This window comes from Lissotriton helveticus, chromosome 7 (genome assembly GCF_964261635.1).
Source record: "Lissotriton helveticus chromosome 7, aLisHel1.1, whole genome shotgun sequence".
Classification (NCBI taxonomy): Eukaryota; Metazoa; Chordata; class Amphibia; order Caudata; family Salamandridae; genus Lissotriton; species Lissotriton helveticus.
Window position 1 is genome coordinate 312,586,132 of NC_136068.1, and position 20,582 is coordinate 312,606,713.

A 20,582-nucleotide genomic window follows, 5' to 3' on the forward strand; every position below is an offset into this window, starting at 1 on the left:
TTGGCAATCGCTTGGTGAAGCATCCCAACCCATCGGTTTTTTGCTTACCATGCCACCTCAATTTGGACCCAGCCATATGCAAATAAGACTTGATCTTGCTCCTCATCGGATCAGCATGGGCAGTTCCTCCTAATGTGCAGAGGAGCAGTGCCCCCTTCTGCTGCAAGCACAGCAGACAAACACAAAATAGAATGGCATAGTAATGCCATTTTAATTCGCCACTGGCTCGCACTGTGTGAGTGTGAGGGCAGAGGGCAGGGCTGAATCCTGCGATTGCAGGATGACTGTCGGGTCTACAGTGAGCATGTCAATTTTGCTGGCTGTCTTGCGACGGTCAGCCCTACACGCGCACTGTAGACCCAGCAATCCCAGGACTGTGAAACAACTGAGGATTGCTGGCACAGACCACCAGCCTCAACATGAGCACTGGGTTAGCCTGCTCCAACCAATCCTGGAGCTGTTCTCATGCTGAAAAGAGCATGAGAACAGCATCAGGATTGATTGGATTGACGTACCACAGGGCAGGAACAAAGCCCTTCCCTTTACTGCTCGTGGACACCAGTATCGAGGAGAGAAGTGCGGCACCAGATATGAGAAGCATTAATGGTAAATTGTGCACCATCACGCCTCACCATATTTTTCCATTGGTAACCCCCACTGTGGAACAGTCCTGTTGAAACTACCAGACCAGGTCCTCACCGAACTGTACCACATGCAACCTAGGAGTGGTTTTGTTCTGAAAAGGGTTCATCAGCCAGGTACAGTTTGGTTCCAGTGGCACAATGAGCATGAAACCTACGTCTGGGTATACCCTTTCCACTTAGGGTGGAACATCAAACACACAAAAGGTGATAACTAGCATGCTTGCAATTTGTCTAAGCACTGACAATCAATCTTTATAGTATTTTAAGCCTTCGTTCTTTTGCTCAGCATGCCACCTCAGTTTAGACCCAACCATATTCAGATCAGCCTTGACCCTGCTCCTCATAGGAAACTGCCCATACCAAACTGCCAGACCAGGTCTTTATCGAACCGTAACACAAGCAACTTAGGACCAGCCTCGTCCTAATAAGAGCTCATCAGCCAGGTATAGCTTGGTAACTATAGAAGGGCAGTTTGTGATTGTCAAATGGCATACTCTTTTTTGGGTCAGTACATATGCCTCACTAAACCCTTCCCTAGACCTCCCTTAAACCTTAATCCCTCTTTACTCTACCCTTAGCATTTAGTGATAATCATCATTCTCCAGCCACTCACCCAATGCCTTCTCATTTACGGCTAAAACATAAACATAATGGTGTGGAGATCTTTGCAGACAGGACGTAGATCTTAAAGACGGAGGCAGAGACCTGCACTCACAGGTTTGTGAATAGCATTTTGCAGTACGTTATTCATATTATTGTAGCACTACTAAATGCACTACAAAATGCAATTTAGGAATACGCCCCGTGTTTAGCGGGAAAGCACATGCACTGTGATACTGTTTAGCATCTGAATAGCACAGTGAAAACTAGCAAAACTAAACAAGAAATAGTTGGGGGACCATAACAAACATGATGTTCATTCTTACACACAATTTACTTTGTTTAATGCAGTGAAATGGATGTATTGTTGTGATGCTCCTGCAGTCTAGGAATGTAAAAATGTTAAGAATGTTCAATAAAAACATTTTTTAAAGAATAATAATGTGACAAATTACCACAGGGCCATTTGATGGCTGAACGTGCTGTAATAATTCCCAGGGTGGGAGAAAATGTTACTTTTTAAGCGAACAAATGCTGCATTTTGCCAAAGTCAACTTTAGGTTCACATGCAGATATGCAAGTGCCTTCCTTCACTTCCAGACTGTTGGGATGGAAAAGTCCCTTGTTTGGTGATGGACGTGTCCCCCTGACCCGAGTGCACCAACTGCAATGATGTCTGGATCCCCGGTGCTTATTTTTGATATACACAGCAAAAACGGATCATATGTGTGTGCCATGACTTTAGCGTGTTTTATTGATTGCGGCCATGTTGGAGTGGGAGGGGCACCCAAAGGGTTGCCCTCATTGTGAAAAAAGGCTACTGCCTTTGCCCCGACTCAAGTAGCATGAGAGCAGTGGTGGCGGTGGCAGCATACCGTGTAGTGATCGATAGAAATGAACAGGCCTTTTTCCTTGTGTCAATGGTGTGAAGCCTACAGGCTCTCTCATGTAAAAGTCTGCTGCTGTGTGATTACTACACCTTTGGTCTACATACTGTTAGTTGTAGTGCTGTGCAGTGTATGTTGTATGCATGATATGAGTGTATTTGTGCCTCTGAATGTTACACTAAATGGAAGATGCAGTACTGTGCAGGCATGTGTATGTCATATGCATGTGCTCGGGGTATAAGTGCCTATGAACGGTGCAATACCTTGAAGATGTAGTGCTGCGCAGTGTGTATGTGTGATATGCAAATGGTGACTTTGGCTCTTCAGTATACTTCATCGGGTGCTCTTTGAGTCAGAGAGAGCTGACTGGATAGGGATCTTGGCACATCTCAGGAAGTAGATGGGTGGCTGGGATTTCCCTTACTAGCAGTGTATATCACCTTAAACATTAATCGTAGTTGGATGTGTGTAGGAGCCCTTTCTACTTTAAAATCCAGCTATAGATATAATACTAACTACGGGGCATATTTACATGGGCTTTATCTCCGCATTTTTGGCTTACAAAGCCAAAAAAGCAGAGATAAAACCAGGGCCCTATTTACAAAAGGGTGCTAACATGCATAATCGCATGTTAGCACCCTTCTTCCCAACGCCTCCCTTTGCATCTCCAATGAGATGCAAAGGGGGCGTTACTGGGCGTACCCCTGATGGACTACCTTGCAAATATCGCTGATGTTTACATAGCGATATTTACAAGGCTGCTCATATGATTTTAGCACACATTAGATTTTGGCAAAAACTGCAGTTTTCGCCAAAATCTAACGTCTGCTAAAATCCTGATTTAGCCATCCCTAACATAGGGGGTAGATTATGATGATACGACCCTGTGGGTTGTATCAGCAAGGTAATCGCGCTTTTGCAGGCAACAGCGCTGGAAAACCAGTGATGTTCCCTGCAAAAGGAAGATAACCTCGCTTTCTCTCGAATTTTTATCGCCCTGGAGTAATGCGTTGTTAATTACGCGCTACCAGGGCGGTGAATACCAGAGATATCATACGGTAATATAATTATCGCTAAGCACAGCCAGCGTTAATATGCCCCTTAGTTTCCACACCCAGCAAGAAGAGACATAAAAATGCAACTGTCTGTGACTTCAGTGATGTTACTGATGATGACATTTGGTGACGTGCTAATTAAAGTTACCAGTGACGTCAAAAATGATGTTCTTTCTGATATGAGCTTTGGAAATAAATGAAAGGCTGTTGCAATACCATATGCTAGCAATACAGACTCTCAGACATTAATTGTCAGTTGGTATTCTGCAGTGCAGCATTAAGCATGTAGATATCCCTACAATGAATTTACAGAAAAACAAGGCTGTATTTCCAGTGTCATTAGACAGGTGTAGAAAACAGCAATTATTTCAGATTTTTTTCAAATATTCGATTTTCTATTGAAAATAGAACACACTGTCACAGAATTTGAGTTTCTCCCCTGTGAGGAAAGCAGTCCTCCATGCTTGCTTTTCTATTTGACATGTCTCTTTAAGGACGACAAACACTGGGATTTATCCAGGCATCCTATTTGGGATTGATCCAGGCATCCTATTCACAAAACAAAGGACATTGTATCTCCTGATGGAGTACTTAAGAACTAGGTTGTTTGTATGCCTATGATGGACACTTTTTTGTGGGAGAGAGTATGGTGGCAATAATTGTTTCCAAAAGAGAATGTGAACCCTGCTGCAATTAATCCATGGTTCTTTCAGATCCACAGTGTTAGCAATTGGGTTACTGGAATGTGAGATAGGGCAAAGCACCAACCACAATCCTAGTCAGAATGAGGCACAAACAAAACCCAAATTAACCTATCCTCACCCTCTGGTAGCTTGGCACAGAGAGTCCGGCTTAACTTAGAGGCAATGTGTAAAATATTTTTGCAACACTTCAAACAGCAAAACAGTGAAAACAAGACACAAACATATACCACACCTGGTCTGCCGGGTGCAGGTTTCCAGCCCTCTGTTCTTGTGACAGTGCATAGATGGAGCCAACCCTGGCCTGAAGCGGCCTCACCAGGGTCAGTCTTGAGGTGCTCTGTTCTATTAGCTGGCAACCTCTGACCCACTGGTCCTCCCACTGTGCACTGGTTCCAGATCCCGACCCTACATCTGGGGTCTTGTCCCCTCTGATTGGTTGTGGTACCCCCAGGCAATTCAACTATCAGGTTGCCCTGGGCGGCCCCCCTCACAGTTCTCCTTACACTGGTGGCATTCATTTCCCAGAATGCAGTCTATGGGCATCTGGGGACTAATCATGACCCTCCTCTGTTTCACCTCCACACACTACTCCAGGGATCCCAGGGCCAAAATAAGTCTTGCCCATGAGCCTGAGTTACCCTACACACCTGCCCAGTGTACTGCTCTGGGAAAACTAGGCTTTCTACTACCATGGTCTTGCTAGACCCAGTGGCCCTCGGAGAAGTGACTGGTACCCCAAACACTTTCACCTGGTGCAAGTGATGATTCCCACTGTCACAGATTACCAACTCTCCCTCTCAGTCCACCTTCCAGCTAACGGAGATCATGGTATGGTCTTTGACCTGCCCCTGGGCACTACTTACCCCTAAGATCACATTGGCCATCCCTTTAGAGGTCCCACAGTGGGTGGTTTCTTAGGACAGACAGAGTCCTGATGCTTGTGTCCTAGCTGAGAACAATCAGGGCAGTAGGGTTGGAAATGTGGTGCAGGGGCCACCGCCAGAAGAGGCATGGGAATCCTTTCCTCTCCCCTTACTCTGGGACTTGTCTGTGTATTCCTTGCCCTGCTGCTCAGCTGAGGGGAACCTGATACCCCCTTCTTGGGGGTCACTCCCAGGTACCGTCGTAATGATCCTGGTGGAGATCCAGTGGCCTGCCTCCTTAGCAAGCTCCCTGGGGTCAGTGAGCTAACGATCAATCAGGTGTTGGCACAGCTTTGCAGAGCAAAGGCTGAACATGTGCTCCTTTGCAATCAAATTGTACAGCCCCTGATCATCCTTTACTGCACTGCCCTCTGCCCAACCACCCAGTGCTTGCAAAAGAAATCAACACAATCCACCCAGGCCTGTCGGCCAGTTTATGACAGTCCCTGAACTTAGGCCTACACTTGTTTGGGGTTAGACTATATTTCCTGATAAGTGATTCCTTCATGGGGTATACCTCATTCTGTCATCCCTTAGGGTCAGTAGGGTGTCCTTCCCCTCGCTAGGGATATGCCTCCACAGACTAGCCCCCAATCCTCCTCAGGGATCCTGTGCATCCATAAGGCAATTTTCCAAACCTCGGACCACTTATCAATATTGTCTCCCACAGTAAAGTCAGGCACCGGACCTTTGGGAATTTGAACCCTCTTGTCTCCAGGGGCACTGAATAAATGCTGCCACCATTACTATTGGATTTACTTGCCTTGCCTTGAGGTCCAGCTCTTTGAGACTTAGCTCATGGACCATTCTCCTTTCCTCCATGGTGCTAATTTCTTCTCCTCCAAGGCTCTCTCAGCCTTTTCTTTCTCTAGTTTCAATTTGGCCAGCTCCGACTTGAGCGTCCTCTCTTCCCTACTCTCTTTCCTCCTGTCCTTCAACTCCAAGACACACTGCTCCCTGTCCATGAAAAGATATCCAGCCCTGGAAGTAGGTGGCCCCCTCCAAACAGACTGCCTTTCAAGATCCTCCTGTTGGTCCTGCTCAAATTCTTCCTCATACAACTCTTCTGAGTCATCATCTGTTGGGGTCTGGTGGACCTCTGCCCATGCCCTCAAGGCCTTTTGCAGCACAGCCTGTTTGGGGCTCCAATTGGGCCATGTTGTAACTATCTAGGATGGCCAGCTCAAACTCCATCGTTCCAGGTGAGGTCACAGACACAACAGTCAGGTAGATAGAGAATACGTTTTGAAGAATCAAAAAAGTAAATCATTGAGAATTTAATCAAATTGGCCTTAGATATGGGATAGTAGCGTACACCAAATTACTGTATTGCACTGCACAAAGACAAGCTCTATCCTCCCAACTGATTGCCAACATTAGAAATTGGATTACTGGTTAACTGGGGTGGGAGCCCTGGTCTAGCAGCAATCACAAGCGTAGTCATGTATGGCATGAGCAAAGTCACAATTAACCTGTGCTTACCCTCTGGTAGCTTGGCATAGAGCAGTCAGGCTTAAACTAGAAGCAATGTGTAAAGTATTTGTGCAACATATCATACACTAAAACAGTAAAAACACCACACAAAAAGATCCTACACCTGGTTTAGAACAATAGAGTAGATTTTATTAAATAAACGAAGACCAACATGACAAAAATCCAATCAGGGATGTTTTAGGGTAAAATAACGTCAAAGAGCACAAAGAGTGAACAAGGGAAATTGGTCATGCCAGACTGGGACAAAATCACAAGTTCAGACCAACCACGATGGAGCACGAGCTGGCTACAAGGGGCCTATTAGGCCCGCTGAACAAAGTACCTTAAATCCTGGTTGTGGAGTGTTGCATGGATTCAAAGTGAAGAAGTGTCGCACAGCCAAAGCGATGCATCAGTTCCAAGAGTCAGCGAGGGTGTGGTGCGATGTGCTGTGGCGTTGATGTAGAGGATCCCATCTACGGCGCTTGTGATGTGAAGTGTTGAGGATGCGGCATGCAGCTGGCCATGCGTCGGTTCAGAGGAGCTGTGAGGCTGTAATGAAGAGCCCAGCGTTGTCAAGCTGCTGTCGACTAGAGATGCGAGGACCTGGGTCTAAGATGCATCATTTCCAGAGTTACAAGGGTGATGCAGACCGTGTGCGGGCCCAATTAACGCAGAAGCGACGATATTCCAATTCTGCTCACGGATGCACTGCACAGGAGAGAAAAGCATTGGTTCTGCTCCTTGGGCCCATTTCCAAGGCTCCAGGACTCACAGATGGCAGAGACCAGGTGCAGAAGCACGATTATTGGAAGCCTATTATGTCCCTGAGGCTTTAGATCAGGAGGCTGGCCAACTGGCCCTTGGACTCTCGCTGGATTCTGCGTTTGAGTGATGCAGGTCCAGTCCTTCTCACCCAGGCAAGAGGGCAGTAGACAGCAGTTGATCATAGCAAAGTAGGAGTCCAGGAGAGTAGCAGTCCAGCAGAGTGGCAGTCCTTTCAGCAGCACAGCAGTCCTTCTTCCTGACAGATTACCCTCAGGTACAGAAGTGTACTGAACTGATGTTGTCGGAGGTCCTTCTTTTATACAGTTGTGCCTTGGCTACAGACTAACTTCAGGGGTAGGCAGCCCTTTGTGTGAGGACAGGACACGGCCTATTCACGGTGTAAGTGAGGCTGGGTCCAGGTCCTCCCTCCAATCCTGCCAGTGATAGCCCACTCAGTCATACCTAAGCTCCCATTCTGTATGGCTATCTAGGTGGAATACACAAAGCCCACTGCCAACTATACCCTGTCATGTGATCAGTGACAGGCTACAGGCACCAAATGGCCATGACAGGAAAATGCCAACTTTCTAAAAGTGGTATTTTCAGAACTGTAATCCAAAATCCAACTTCACCATAAATTAGGATATTAAATTAGAGTTCATGAGACACCAAATATGAACCAGTTATATTTTCCTGTTTGTAATTACCAACTCTGCACATTAAGGAAAATCAAAAGGTTCCTGCCACCTTCTGACCTGCAACAAGCTGTCTCCCACTTAGAATACGGAATTACGATCTTGGCTGAACTCTCCAAATCCAACCTGGCACCTTTAAGAGCCACTCTGAACTCTGCTGCTAGACTCATCACCGGCTCAAGAAAGTGTGACCACATCACACCTGATCTCCGCCAACTGAATTGGCTGTCCATTGACACAAGAATCAAATATAAGATAGCTTGCTTGACTCACAATGCACTGCAGCGTAACACGCCCTCTTACCTAGCAAATAAGCTAGAACTATCGGGTGGGAATTGGGCTCTAATAAGTACAATCACTCTACTGCTGTAACCCCAAAGTTAAAAAAGAAGAGAACTTACAACTGCGCTTTCTCCGGTCTTGCTCTGAGAATATGGGACACTCTTCTACCAGAAAATCCGAGCAATCCCTTCGTCCTCCTCTTTTAGAAAGAAGTCAAATGCCTACTCATGAATAGCCACTGGAGACGGATCTATGACGTTACAACGCATACTTTTACAACGCATGCCTTTACAACGCATTTTTTACAACGCAAAATCCTTAACAACACATTTCATTACAACGCATGCCATTACAACGAATTTTCTAAAAACTACCATTACAACGCATACTACCTTTACAACGCATGCCATTACAACGCATACCATTACATTGCATGTATGGTAAGTATAGGATAGTAAAGGGGTAAAAATTACTATTCTAACTCCAGGGGGTGCAACAGTAGGGTAAGTGTTGGAGAGTGTAGGGGTAAAAATTACTATTCTAACTCCAGGGGGTGCAACAGTAGGGTAAGTGTTGGATAGTGTCAGGGTAAAAATTACTATTCTAACTCCAGGGGGTGCAACAGTAGGGTAAGTTTTGGATTGTGTAAGGTACTATGCGTTGTGATGGTATGCGTTGTAATGGTATGCGTTGCAATGACTGCGTTGTAATGACATGCGTTGTGATGGTATGCGTTGTAATGGTATGCGTTGTAATGACTGCGTTGTAATGGCATGCGATGTAATGGATCTTGCGTTGTAAAAGTTTTGTTGTAATGGTAGTGCATTGTAAAAGTTGCGTTGTAAAGGTTGTTTCCCGCTGGAGACAATAGTTCTCTAACTTCTTAAACTTTTGAAAAAGCCCTTCACCCTTGTCCTCTCCTACCTTTATGCAACCTGCTTACTGTTCAAAATGCTGATGTTCATTTCCATTTGCCTTTTAATGTTTTTGCATAGTTTTCCATGGTTTTCTGCCTGCTAAAGTTCAACCAGCAGACGTCGTTGTACATTGCTCTGGTACCAGCCGGATCAGTAATCTTAGGTTCGATCATGAATAGACTTGTGAGTCAATAGCTCTGTAACATCACATACTATTTGAAATGACCTCACAACATATGTCCTACCTGACCTTCATTGCAAGCTACCTATTGCGCAACACACTGATGTCGATCAGTCTTTGTCTGTAATCTGCTTTTACTGTTGTTACATTTATTTAAATCATACCTTCCCGCTCTAGCCTAACAAGTGGGCGACGATGTTCAGCGCTCTGATACCCTGTCGGGTCATGTATGCGCTTTATAAAACTTTTCAAATAAATAAAAATAAATAAATAAATAAATAAATTACACTGATAAAATGTATAAGGTAAACACAATGTTATCATATGGGAGATATATGCCTTGCAGTATTGAAAAACGAATTTAACTTTCTAAAAGTGGAATTTTCAGAACTGTAATTTAAAATCCAATTCACCATAAGTTAGGATATTAAATTAGAGTTCGAGAGACAGCAAACATAAACCAGTTATATTTTCCAATTTGGTAATTTCACTTATAAAATGTATAAGGGAATCCCAATGTGATAATATGGGAGATATAGGCCTTGCATTAGTGAAAAATGAATGTAAGAGTTTTTCCCTACCAAGACATGGAAAACTTAAAAGTGCCTATCTTGCTTTGTAAATACATTGCACTCTGCCCTCTCAGCTGTCCTGGGTTTCCCCTAGGGGTGACTTATATGTACTAAAAAGGAAGGTGTGGGCCTGGCAAGAGGTTGGACTTGCCAGGTCAACATAACAGTTTACACTGCACACACATGCTCTGCAAATGGCAGGCCTGAGACATTTTTAAAGGGCTTCTTAAATTAGTGGTACATTCTGTGCTACAGGCCCACTTGTAGCATTTAATATACAGACGCTGGGCGCATTTAGTGCACTTTATTAGGGCTTATAAGTAAAATGCACATGACAATTGGGCATAAGCCAATATTACCATCTTTTAAAGAGAAGGAACAAACACTTTAGCACTGCTAAGCATTGGTAAAGTGTACAGAATCATAAAGATAACAAAAACGAATTCAGCAAAAAGTAGAGGAGGAAGGCAAAATGTTTGAGGGCCACCCCACAGAGAGGGCCATTTCCAATACACAGTTTCTTTGCGATACAAACATGCCTTTACCTTAATACAGATAAGTAAAGACTGTGTAAAGACTTCATGAATTCAACAAAATTACTGCAAATAAAACCTATATCCTTCCAATCCGTACGCACTGAAAATATGCTTCAAATACCGCATATGACACCAGTTTGAAAAGAAAATCCTGAGATGGAGCTTTAATAACTACCCAAAAATGAGGTGTAAACAGATTGAATTGTGCCAATCCCTCTTTATCCATAGCTAATAGCTCTGATTTGAAGAAAATGACTCTATTGAAGGCCCAATCCTAAATTTGCTATAAAATCCATAGGGAGATAGTAGATATGGAATGAACACTTCAGGACATTTCCCCCTATATGTTATAGTAATAATGAATTGTAGTGCCTGAAATGATGAATCATCTGGCAAACCTGAAATTACAGATAAAAAACTAGTGGTTTTTCCACAGTCTGGAATGTTTTGCACCCACATTTAGTACCACCCTCCAGAGTGTGGTATGTTTCAGTTATGGAATCTCCGGGCTATTTGGAACCGGCCCCTGAATGTCAATATACTGTCTTGAGAATAGCCTAGAATAATTAGAAATGTTTCACTTTATCTACAGGTTGAGAAGCTTTACCCAGACATGTTGATGACGATGAGGGTATCTGCACCTTCTGCCCCATTCCTGACTTTCACTCCAAGCAACATCAGCTTCACTCCTGTGCTGGATATCCAAGCATCTGCCATTCTACCCAATGCCTCCTTGGCACCCCTCTTTCTACTCAGTGTGGTTAGTATGTCTATATACTCAATATAAATGAAACAAATTGACTTCCAGTATCACACCACCCTCACTTACCAATGATGGTTGGGCATTGGCCGTAACTGAAAGGTTCTACATTCTCAAAGTGACCCCATCTGTATTGGAAGATATCACTGAAAGTCCATGTTTCAAAAACTACTTGTACCTGATTAAAAGGCTATATAAATGTACACTTTTTTCCCTCTTCTCCCTCCACTATCCTTCTCAATTCAAATAACTGATGAACATATTCACCACTCAAATTGCTTTCATATTTCACTATACTAATTCACCACTAATCCTTTATGGGTTCCGGAATAGCGTCTTACTCGCCGAAAAAACTTTTCAACACCCCATCAGCGGTAGCAAGCACTATATACATGCAAAACTTTTTCCCTCTTCTATCCCCCCACTATCGTTCTCAATTCAAATAACTGATGAACATATCCACCGCTCAATGTACTTTCCTATTTCACTATACTAAATCCCCACTAAGATGCTCGGGGATCTGAGTGACATCATAGACAACTTGAGCTTTGCTCTCACCTATTTGACATCACTCAGAACCCCTCGGTGAAAGCATCCCCATAATTCACTTTTTACTATCAACAGTTCTATATGTTTTAACTCTTTAATCAGCTTTGACGTTAATTTACAGGATTCTGTAGTTAAAGCTGGTACTGTTTTTATAAGCACTTGAACTTCAAAATATATTTTAAAGTTTCTTACCTTTACTGAGATTCTATGCCAGTGATTAGATACAGCCCTGGTACTGGCTGTCTTGATAAACATTACTTTACACACATTCACATAAACAGACTCTGTTCTATTGCACCCCATCCCCACCCCTCTCTGTTCATGGAAGAGAAATGGGAGGCAAATCTCTAGCACAAACATTAAAGTATAGTATTCCTGTTTTGCATGTTCTTCCATAGGATTTTATAGGAAAATGAAATCATATTTATTTCAGTTCTATTTACCTACGGCTGATGATCTGTTCTCATGGTCTTCAGTGATATAGCAACACCACCAAATAATATTATTTGTTTCTACAAGTTTACGTGTTGTCTCAAAAAAACTCCACAATTTTTCTTAAAACCCTACATTGAAACTGACCTAGACCCAAAACTTCCAATTCTTGACTCTCCTTCTCCTTTCGAATGACTCTCTCCTTTCGTTCCATCACTTGCATGCCTTCTCTCTTAGCACAGACTACTCTAAGTCACACGCTTGGTCTCCTTAATACCTAGTATGGCATCTCTGCAAATTGTCCATGCTTTATTTCAAAGACTACAACCTCTCCATTAAAAGTCAGACCCCTGCAACCTAACAATACCCAATCTCTTGTTGCTCATCTATTATTACCATCAACCAATGCATGAATTCACATATCCCTCTCTCCCACTAAGGATCACATCTATCGCCTATTCATTATTCTACCACATACAAACTGAACTAAATGCATGCATGTTTTCTTGAAGAGCAGAGAGCACAAGTCTAATTCGGACAACATACAATAACGCCACAAAAATGCTAACCAGGGGTTCAGAAGCAGAGTGCTGCCCGGTGTAAGGTGCTCTAACACCTCTTCAGGGATAGTACGTGCTATATAAATTCAGTTAAAATACAACACAATATGTAACCCACCTGCCTCATGCTAATACTAGTTCCATAACACTTTGCGGTTGGGCAGTCAATTGTAGTTCATTCAGAGTGCACAATAATTTCATTAAGCTACTTGACACTCATAGTCACATATATCGCAAAAGTGCTATTGGCATGTCAATCATCTAGTACTGTACCAGTCCACTGCAATAAACCACCCATCACCAATTGAACAGGCATGGAATAACTGAAGAGATCTGACACATGCCACTGGCCAAGGGAGAACACTGTGGGTCTCAACTAGCTGCATACTAAAACCGCTTTTGACATCTCACAATGGCACTCAGATATTTAATGATAGTCACAAAGTCTATCCTAGCAGAGCTCTGAACCATGTCTCTCTCCAACCTACGCCTGCTCAGGACCATAAACTTTAAACAAGGTATCTCATAATGGACAACCCATTGCAGTAACCAGCAAAGTGGACTATGAAAATAAGAAATATCATACAGGGACCTGCAGAAGTACTCCGAACAGCCAGCTTACTGAAAACCATGCACTGCGTGCCTATATCTCACACTTTTTCATACTCACACTGCTAAGCGCTGCATCCCATAGCACGATAACTGCACCTTGTTGGTCATCACGCATGACATGGAAACACTTCCCACATATGACGAAAACAAAGACAATGCTATTCCAACCCCTCACCCTACACACTGTAGTGAGCTACCCACGTAGGCAAACGCGTCAGCGACCCACATAGGGGTAGTAAGCACTAGCTAAATGTTGCAATACAGTACAATGAAAATTAAGGCGGTGCTGTTCTTTACCTAATCCACGTTGAAAACATTGATAAAGTATCTGAACATGTTTAATCTAAAGTGAGGACATTTTAATTTTCTTTATAAGCTAACTTCAATTACATTAAACTGTATGGCTTATAAACTCCAGTATTGAAGTTCAAATGGGGTAACAGGGTGTTTAATCTATTTCTCTTCTTATTTTCAGACAACAACTCTTTCTGTCAAGGTTGCAGCAAGGTCAAATAGGATCATAGGAAACCTCCTGCTGAGCAAGTAAGGCCATGTTGATAACACACGTCTGTTTTCTTACCTGTTCATGTAGGCGAAACAGTCCTAATTCAAAATTATATGGATGGGTCACAGCAGTAGATTGTAACTTTAAGGGTATAGTATTGACCAATGCAGCTGCAACTATCTTGCTAAATTGAAAGAATGAATCATGATAATTTCAGTTAGTATTACTTCGTAAGAAAAAATGTGGTATTTATATTGTTTGAAATCGTTATTTTATTATGAGTAAATAAATTAATATGAGGGGGTTCTTGCTTGTTCTTTTTATATTTTTGTATAGCTATACTTCGCCCTAATAACATCAAGACTAGATTACTACAACAGTCTGTACGATTGCTGTCTATACACCTAATCCATAAGCTCCAGGTAGTACAGCTTGCAGTAGCTAGAATAGTGTTTCAACTTCCAAAAAAGAATTCCACATCAGCAGGCGTAAAAAAACTTCACTGGTTACCCATCCATAAAAGAATCCTATTCAAAATTCTACTGCTGGTCGTCAGAGCCTTCAAGGGCACCGGACCCAGATATCTTACCGGCCAGTTCTGAACCTAAACGACAGAAAGAATTTTGAGATCTTCCAACGCCAACCCCCTGAGGCCCCCCCTCTTTCAGACTGAAATCCAGAGGGGGTAAAAGCTTCACAATGCGGAGGTCTAAAGCCTGGAACCTACTCCCCAGGTTCATCCGTTTAAGTGAAATTGAAGAAATATTCCCAACATCCTTAAAGTCATGTCTCTTACTTGCCCCCAATGCACTGTGTCACTCCCTTATCTAACCTAGCATTCCCTCCATGTAAGGATCCCTGTTGATCTCCAGCATAGCACCAGGATGGTCAACTACAAGTGACTGTGCGCTCTATGCGCGCAAAATGTAGTCACTTGGACAAACTCCTATAAGCTTCCACCGTGCTACTCCACCCTTATACCACTTCCCACTGTTGTACTCCTTCAATGTCCTCCTCATCATTTGTTGACTGTCTCACTTGCTTGCTTGCACCTGTTACTTCTTCCCTCCTGGCAAGTCATAAACCCCATTTACTATGGTATACTGCATAATTTAGCATTATAATAATAGTTTATATTTTTTTTCATATCATTTTCCCTGTATAAAAGACCATATTTTGCTGCACTAAATACATTTTTGTGTCATTTTTGCACCATTGTTTGTGCTCTTTTATGTACTCTCACTCTGTGCACAATCACCCCTGGGTTTCCAGTATCACCCTGCATACACCTGGGTACTGAGTGTCCAGTACTGGGCATTACTTCAACAATCAACTGGTTTGTTAGTCCATTTGGTTTCACTATGATGAACAAATACTACAACTTATACAATTCAATACTTCCCTAGGCCAAAGGGGAAGAATGGAAATATACGTTACTGTGACGTATGGCTACCTAATAACCTAAACCGTACCCAAACATTATCAATATATCGGGTCCAGACTGGAGTTCTGCTCCCCACCCCTCAAGCATTATAATAGAGTCCTGCCCTTCAAATCCTCCAACCTCAAGGGAGACATACAGCACCCCATCGTCCTGTCTGAGTTATTCCTCGCTTCCGGGCACATTTCTCTTTCTCACATTCCCCATACCTATCTCTCTGTCCCCCAACATGCATATGTGGCGTACTTCTATTCCACCTCAAAAACTATGCACCGAAACATGAATCATGCCCCTCGTCTCACCCCAAAATTATCCCCATAAAGGAAATGTTGACCTCCCCTCAACGAAAAGCCCGTACCAGGTCTTGTTCCTTCCGTTGCCCGACAATACACCTATGCATTGTCTATTTACAACTCTTCCCATTAATAAATAATGTTTCAGTTGCAATTTTATATATGCTAGTGGTATCTTCCTGTTTCATTATGCCCCCTCACCCCTCCCTAGTCACATGGAATGTTCCTGTGCCTGGTGAGTCGGTTTAGAATGATGAGAGGAAGCTGGAAGAAAATTTTGGTGTGAGGCATTTTGGAAAGGGGGAGGTAGAGAGAGAGAGCGAGAGAGAGATAGAGAGAGAGAGAGAGAGACAGAGAGAGAGAGAGATTGACGTCACAACCTTGTGTACAAATACATTGCTTCATCTTTATACCTGTGTACCTACATTACAGTTCCCATATCTCTCCACGTCCCAAAGACCACAATCCTCCAGTCTGGGGCTTTTCTTTTGTAAATCCTTAATTTCGGGCGTGTTAGTTCAATTGGATCAACTGAAATTACTTAGTGGTACTTAGGTTGTTAAAGTACAGTCCATAAGTGGAGCTCTGTGTCCATGCTGACATGGATTTATCTCGTAAAGTTATGAATAAATATTTTTTTAAAGTATGCCTCCTCCTTCATTAATGTCAACAAAGTTTTGCTCAAAAGATTGACAAGCCTAAGACTTCACCAGTGGAAACACATGTTAACCATATACAAATGTGAGTACATTTCTAAAACAAAATCAACCCATTTTACACGAAAAACAAAGTTGATTCCAACTTGTGCTGCAGGTTTATTGGACTGCCTAACTGTGCCAGCACTTGTGGTGCCCTGCTCCTCTGCCACACACATTTATCATCCATGTCCAGCCCCCTCCAATCTGAATATCTATATCTGATAGGCATGAGGTGTGCATTCAACGGTGCAGTCTCTCTGGGCTGCATTTACTAAGCTTTGCAGGTTTGAGCATGGTAGGAGGTATATCATAAATAAATCTTGTTTTGTGAATCATTTTGAGTGAGGATCAGCACTCCATTTGAGAGTCATTTATTATCCTTTTTGAAAGTATGTTTGATTACAAAATGTGACTTTGAGAAGGATTCCCAATCAGTGGCGGCTCACATAGAGCGTGCTGCGGGGTGGTGAGTCGGGGCGGGGTAGTGGCAGGGTGGGGGTAGGGGGTAGTAAACTCTGACATACGACGGAACATAGGAACGTAATAATTACTTTCCACCGTTCCGTTGTATGTCCGAGTTTACTACCCACCGCCCCATCGCCCCGCATCACGCCCTACGCGAGCCGCCACTGTTCCCAATCCTTTTCTGCTTTGGGGAATTTCGTTAAACCTTGGGACCATTGCAAATTACTAACATATTCTTTGCCCTCTTCCTACTTAAATTTGCTCATGATATCCCTGATGTGGACTTAACACAATGCATTTCTTGCAGGATAGAGCTAACCTTGAAACATTCTGATGTTGGCCCATTCTCGGTGAGTTCTCCTTAAAACGTTTTTATGATATAAATACGTCTCATTAAAAAAGCATTGGTAATGCATCCGTTTCGCCTAGGTAATGGATAAAAAGCTGTTTTCTCAATCATCGTCCGGGAGAAGGACAGAGTTCCCTGACAGATAACTCAGGAGTGGATAGGATGTGTAGGGGTGGCCAGAGCTGCTGACTCGAGAACGGGGATCCCAGTTCGAGTCTCGGAGGTGTAGCGCAACATCCTGTGATTCTATCCAAATCACACAATCTTTCCGGGTGATAAGTTGTTACATAAATATGCCGCAAAAGTAAAAGGCAAAACTTTATGAAAATATAGTTCCACCAAGGCAGATGTTAACAGTATTTCAGTGGCGGGAAACTGATAAGAGAAGCAGACGGGAACAAGCATTGGCAGAAAAATATGTGGCAGCCAATAGAAATGGAGGAAAGGTAAGTGGCATGCACAGGAACCAATGAGAAGCCAGGAAAGAGGGGAGGTGGGATGTAAGTACCTTTTAAGTTTATAATAAAAACAACGAATTTCTCAAGCACAGGACAGTCACTGTGCAGGCGAAACCTAAAAAGGGATAAGCTTCAGACGCATAGCCACAGGTGGAAGAACTCATACATCTTTGTATCAGCCTGTAGTAAGCGCTCTCATGTTTCTGCAGTCCATTCATAGGTGGCTTGTCCAGTCCCTGTTTTTCCTTGAATTCTAGGAATCTCAGCACTTATCTACAATAACATACAGAGGACTGCAAGTCCCAGAATGCAAAGAAAATATCCTGCAGTCGACCATCTACAGCATATGAAAATGGGAAACATGGGCGCTCTGCACAGTGAGATTCTTAATTAACATCTAAGTCAAACTCTATTCATAACAAGCATTGGCAAAAACATAAGGTCTAGCCTCTTTTTTTACCCATGTTGTACAGTAGAGCAGATGCTCTGCAACATGCTAAAGTAAAACAAAAGAAAAAGTGCTATGGCACGTTCAACGCTAGCTGAGCCATATTGTTTTCATTTTCTTAGCTTGTTTTTTAGTTTTTTTTAGAAACATCAGATCGTTGCAAGCAGCAGTGCCTGCACTGTCCCAGGCAGGCCTAACAATTATGGAAATGATTTTAGTGCACACCTCTAAACCACACATAAGACCCAACTCTCTTAAGCATCAGGAATTCTTCTTACTTAATTTTCTATCCTTATTTATGTGGTCGGATCGTAGGTGAACTAGCACAAAGAATCCAAGAGGCAATGGCATTGAATGATCCCCTTAGAAACCTGCGATTCCTAGGAAGCTTCTTTAGATGGGCATTGACTTAATTCCATCCACTGTTCCCACCACCTTTTTTGTTCTCCCTGGTAGTAAACATGAAAGAAAAAGACCTAGACAGATTATGAAAGTTTGGGCTGTGAATGAAAATCTAAATAAACCAACAAATCCTGCATTAAAGAGCGAATAATATTGGAATCTCTTTGTACCTTTAACTGGTGTAGCAATAAGCAGGAATATATGAATGATGCAATCTTGTGGGGGAAGTTGTGAGAAGATAAAAATAGTTTTTACTTTGGAGCACTTCAGCATGTTCATATTTTTTTGTTAAAAAAACACCAGATGGACGTATTGCCTGAACCTCTCCCATCCTGCTTGTAAATCACAAAAAAGTTCATAAATACAATGTATTCTTTCCAGCGACCACACCTTCCTTTGGTTCAAACACACAAGTGTTTACTTATTTATTTCGAGCATTCCTTTTGCACTAAATAACTTTGGAATACTGAATTGGAAAGGATAAAAAAGTAATTGATGGAAATGAAAACATGAGAGGCAGGGTGTAGATATGCACAGGTCCTTCTTTTGCTTCTTGGAATGCTTGATATGCAACCTTACATGCCACAATACGCATCGCAGAGTAGCACCTACCAAGCTCTATTTCCTGGTAGACTGCAGTGAGCTCATTGTACCTAACTTCGAAAAATATTTGAGCCGGGCCTGGTGCCTCAGTGGACTAATGCATCCACTGCAGGGGCCAGTGTTCAACCTCATGGTCACAGGTTCAAATCCTTGTGGGTTAACTCAGCCTTTCATCCATCTGAGGTCGATAACATGAGTACCATTGAGTTGGGTAACAACAAACATCTGTTATTCAGTACCAAGATACCTGTGGTGGTGAACGTGTGCTTTACAAATACACATGTAATTTATTATCTGGGCTCGTGGGTGGTGTGCTGGTTCATTGGCCGTCAGTTGGAAGACACAGCGACCCTCCTCCCCAATGGGACCTGGAAAGAGTGCTTAACATTTTTCACCTTCTGGCAAGTGCGCCACTGCCAGGAGAGCTAATACTATGGGTTGCATGCCAATGCTTTCACAGGACCTTATTTCTTATGCTGATCAGTGCAGTGGTCGAAGTGGGCGGGATCGGCATTGCACAGCGTGCCCTTAATTCTTTTATTCAATAGATTATGTTTCCCTACAATTTTTATTTTAAACATTCGTCCCAGGACAGTAGAAATAGCCAAGGCCTGCAGAGAAGCCTTGGAGTTCGTGGACGTTCAGGACGGGCGTAGCGGGCAGAGAGGGGAAAGGTTTTTCCTTCTTGCCCAGAAAAGACAAAGACAGCGTCCACTTCTGTTCTGCCGCTGGCAGCTGCCCCCTCTCTTTCCTCCTCTTATTCCCTATCTATATGACTAGCTCTTCCTCACTTACTGAAAACCATGACTTCAAGAAACGGTTCTCACCCTCTCTTCCCTCCTTTTGTTTATTTGTTCCCTGCCAAATGAATCTTTAAAAAATGAAAACACTTTTGTTTTCTTTTTCTGACATTTTTCTTTTCCACAGTGCAGCCTCGGGAATAAAAGGTTCAAAACTTGAAAAATAAATAAAAAACGAAATAAAGCAAGACAGAGTGGTCCCAAAGTTGCCAGATTGATTTTATTCACACCCAAACACATTAGTGTCACTTTATACATTAGTGTCACTTTGCAGCGTTTGCCAGTGAAGGACTGCTTTTGTTTTCTTGTCTTTCTCTGAACAGCATTGCTTTCCCCAGGTGGGTAAATACACCACTCCTGGAGGTACTGCAATGCCTGATTGATGGGTGGATTGGTAAACAAAATGTGTACCGGGGTTCTGTATTCACGGATGTGGTCTTTTTTAACCATTCTGCTTACGTTTTTTTAAGGATATAAGCAATGGACATTGAAATGGGTCCCTTCCGGGCCCATGCAGAAAACATATTAAAGGTCGACATCCAGGGTTGCGTAAAGAATATATTTATAATTCAGACTTGATCAGTACAAATGAAAGTAAACCACAGAGCACAGACCAACACACTTAATGCTTCTGGTGCCCCTCACCCCCACTACAAAACATCCATCTGTCGGAAACAAAGACCCTACCAGTGTATATCATTTATATATAAAACCCCAGCAGTGCTTTCTTGGCTGCAGTGCCCGCGCCACTACCTCCACCACACTGAGCCAATGCAGGATCTTCTTCTTTTTAGGTCGAGCCTTGGCACTGCGTGCGCTGTTCTGCAAGGCATGCTGTATTAAGGTATGGACTTGAAGCTCTGCCCACTGTACGCCCAATTCTTTTCATTAGCTTGTGTCATTGTCCATTGTAAACTGTGGCTTTTCATTAGTCAATAGGCTTAGTAGTCCCTCCAAGAGGGACTACTAC

At 43.0% G+C, this 20,582-nt stretch overlaps 1 protein-coding gene across 1 annotated transcript in view; it reads left to right on the forward strand.

The window, feature by feature from the left end:
* Positions 1–20,582, forward strand: part of LOC144768456 (bactericidal permeability-increasing protein-like) — a 347,712-nt gene that overhangs the window by 263,307 nt on the left and 63,823 nt on the right. The window contains exons 10-12 of the mRNA XM_078652124.1: positions 10,826–10,997; positions 13,626–13,693; positions 16,860–16,902. Coding sequence (XP_078508250.1) covers positions 10,826–10,997; positions 13,626–13,693; positions 16,860–16,902 — 283 coding nt within the window. The remainder of the gene's footprint in view (positions 1–10,825; positions 10,998–13,625; positions 13,694–16,859; positions 16,903–20,582) is intronic.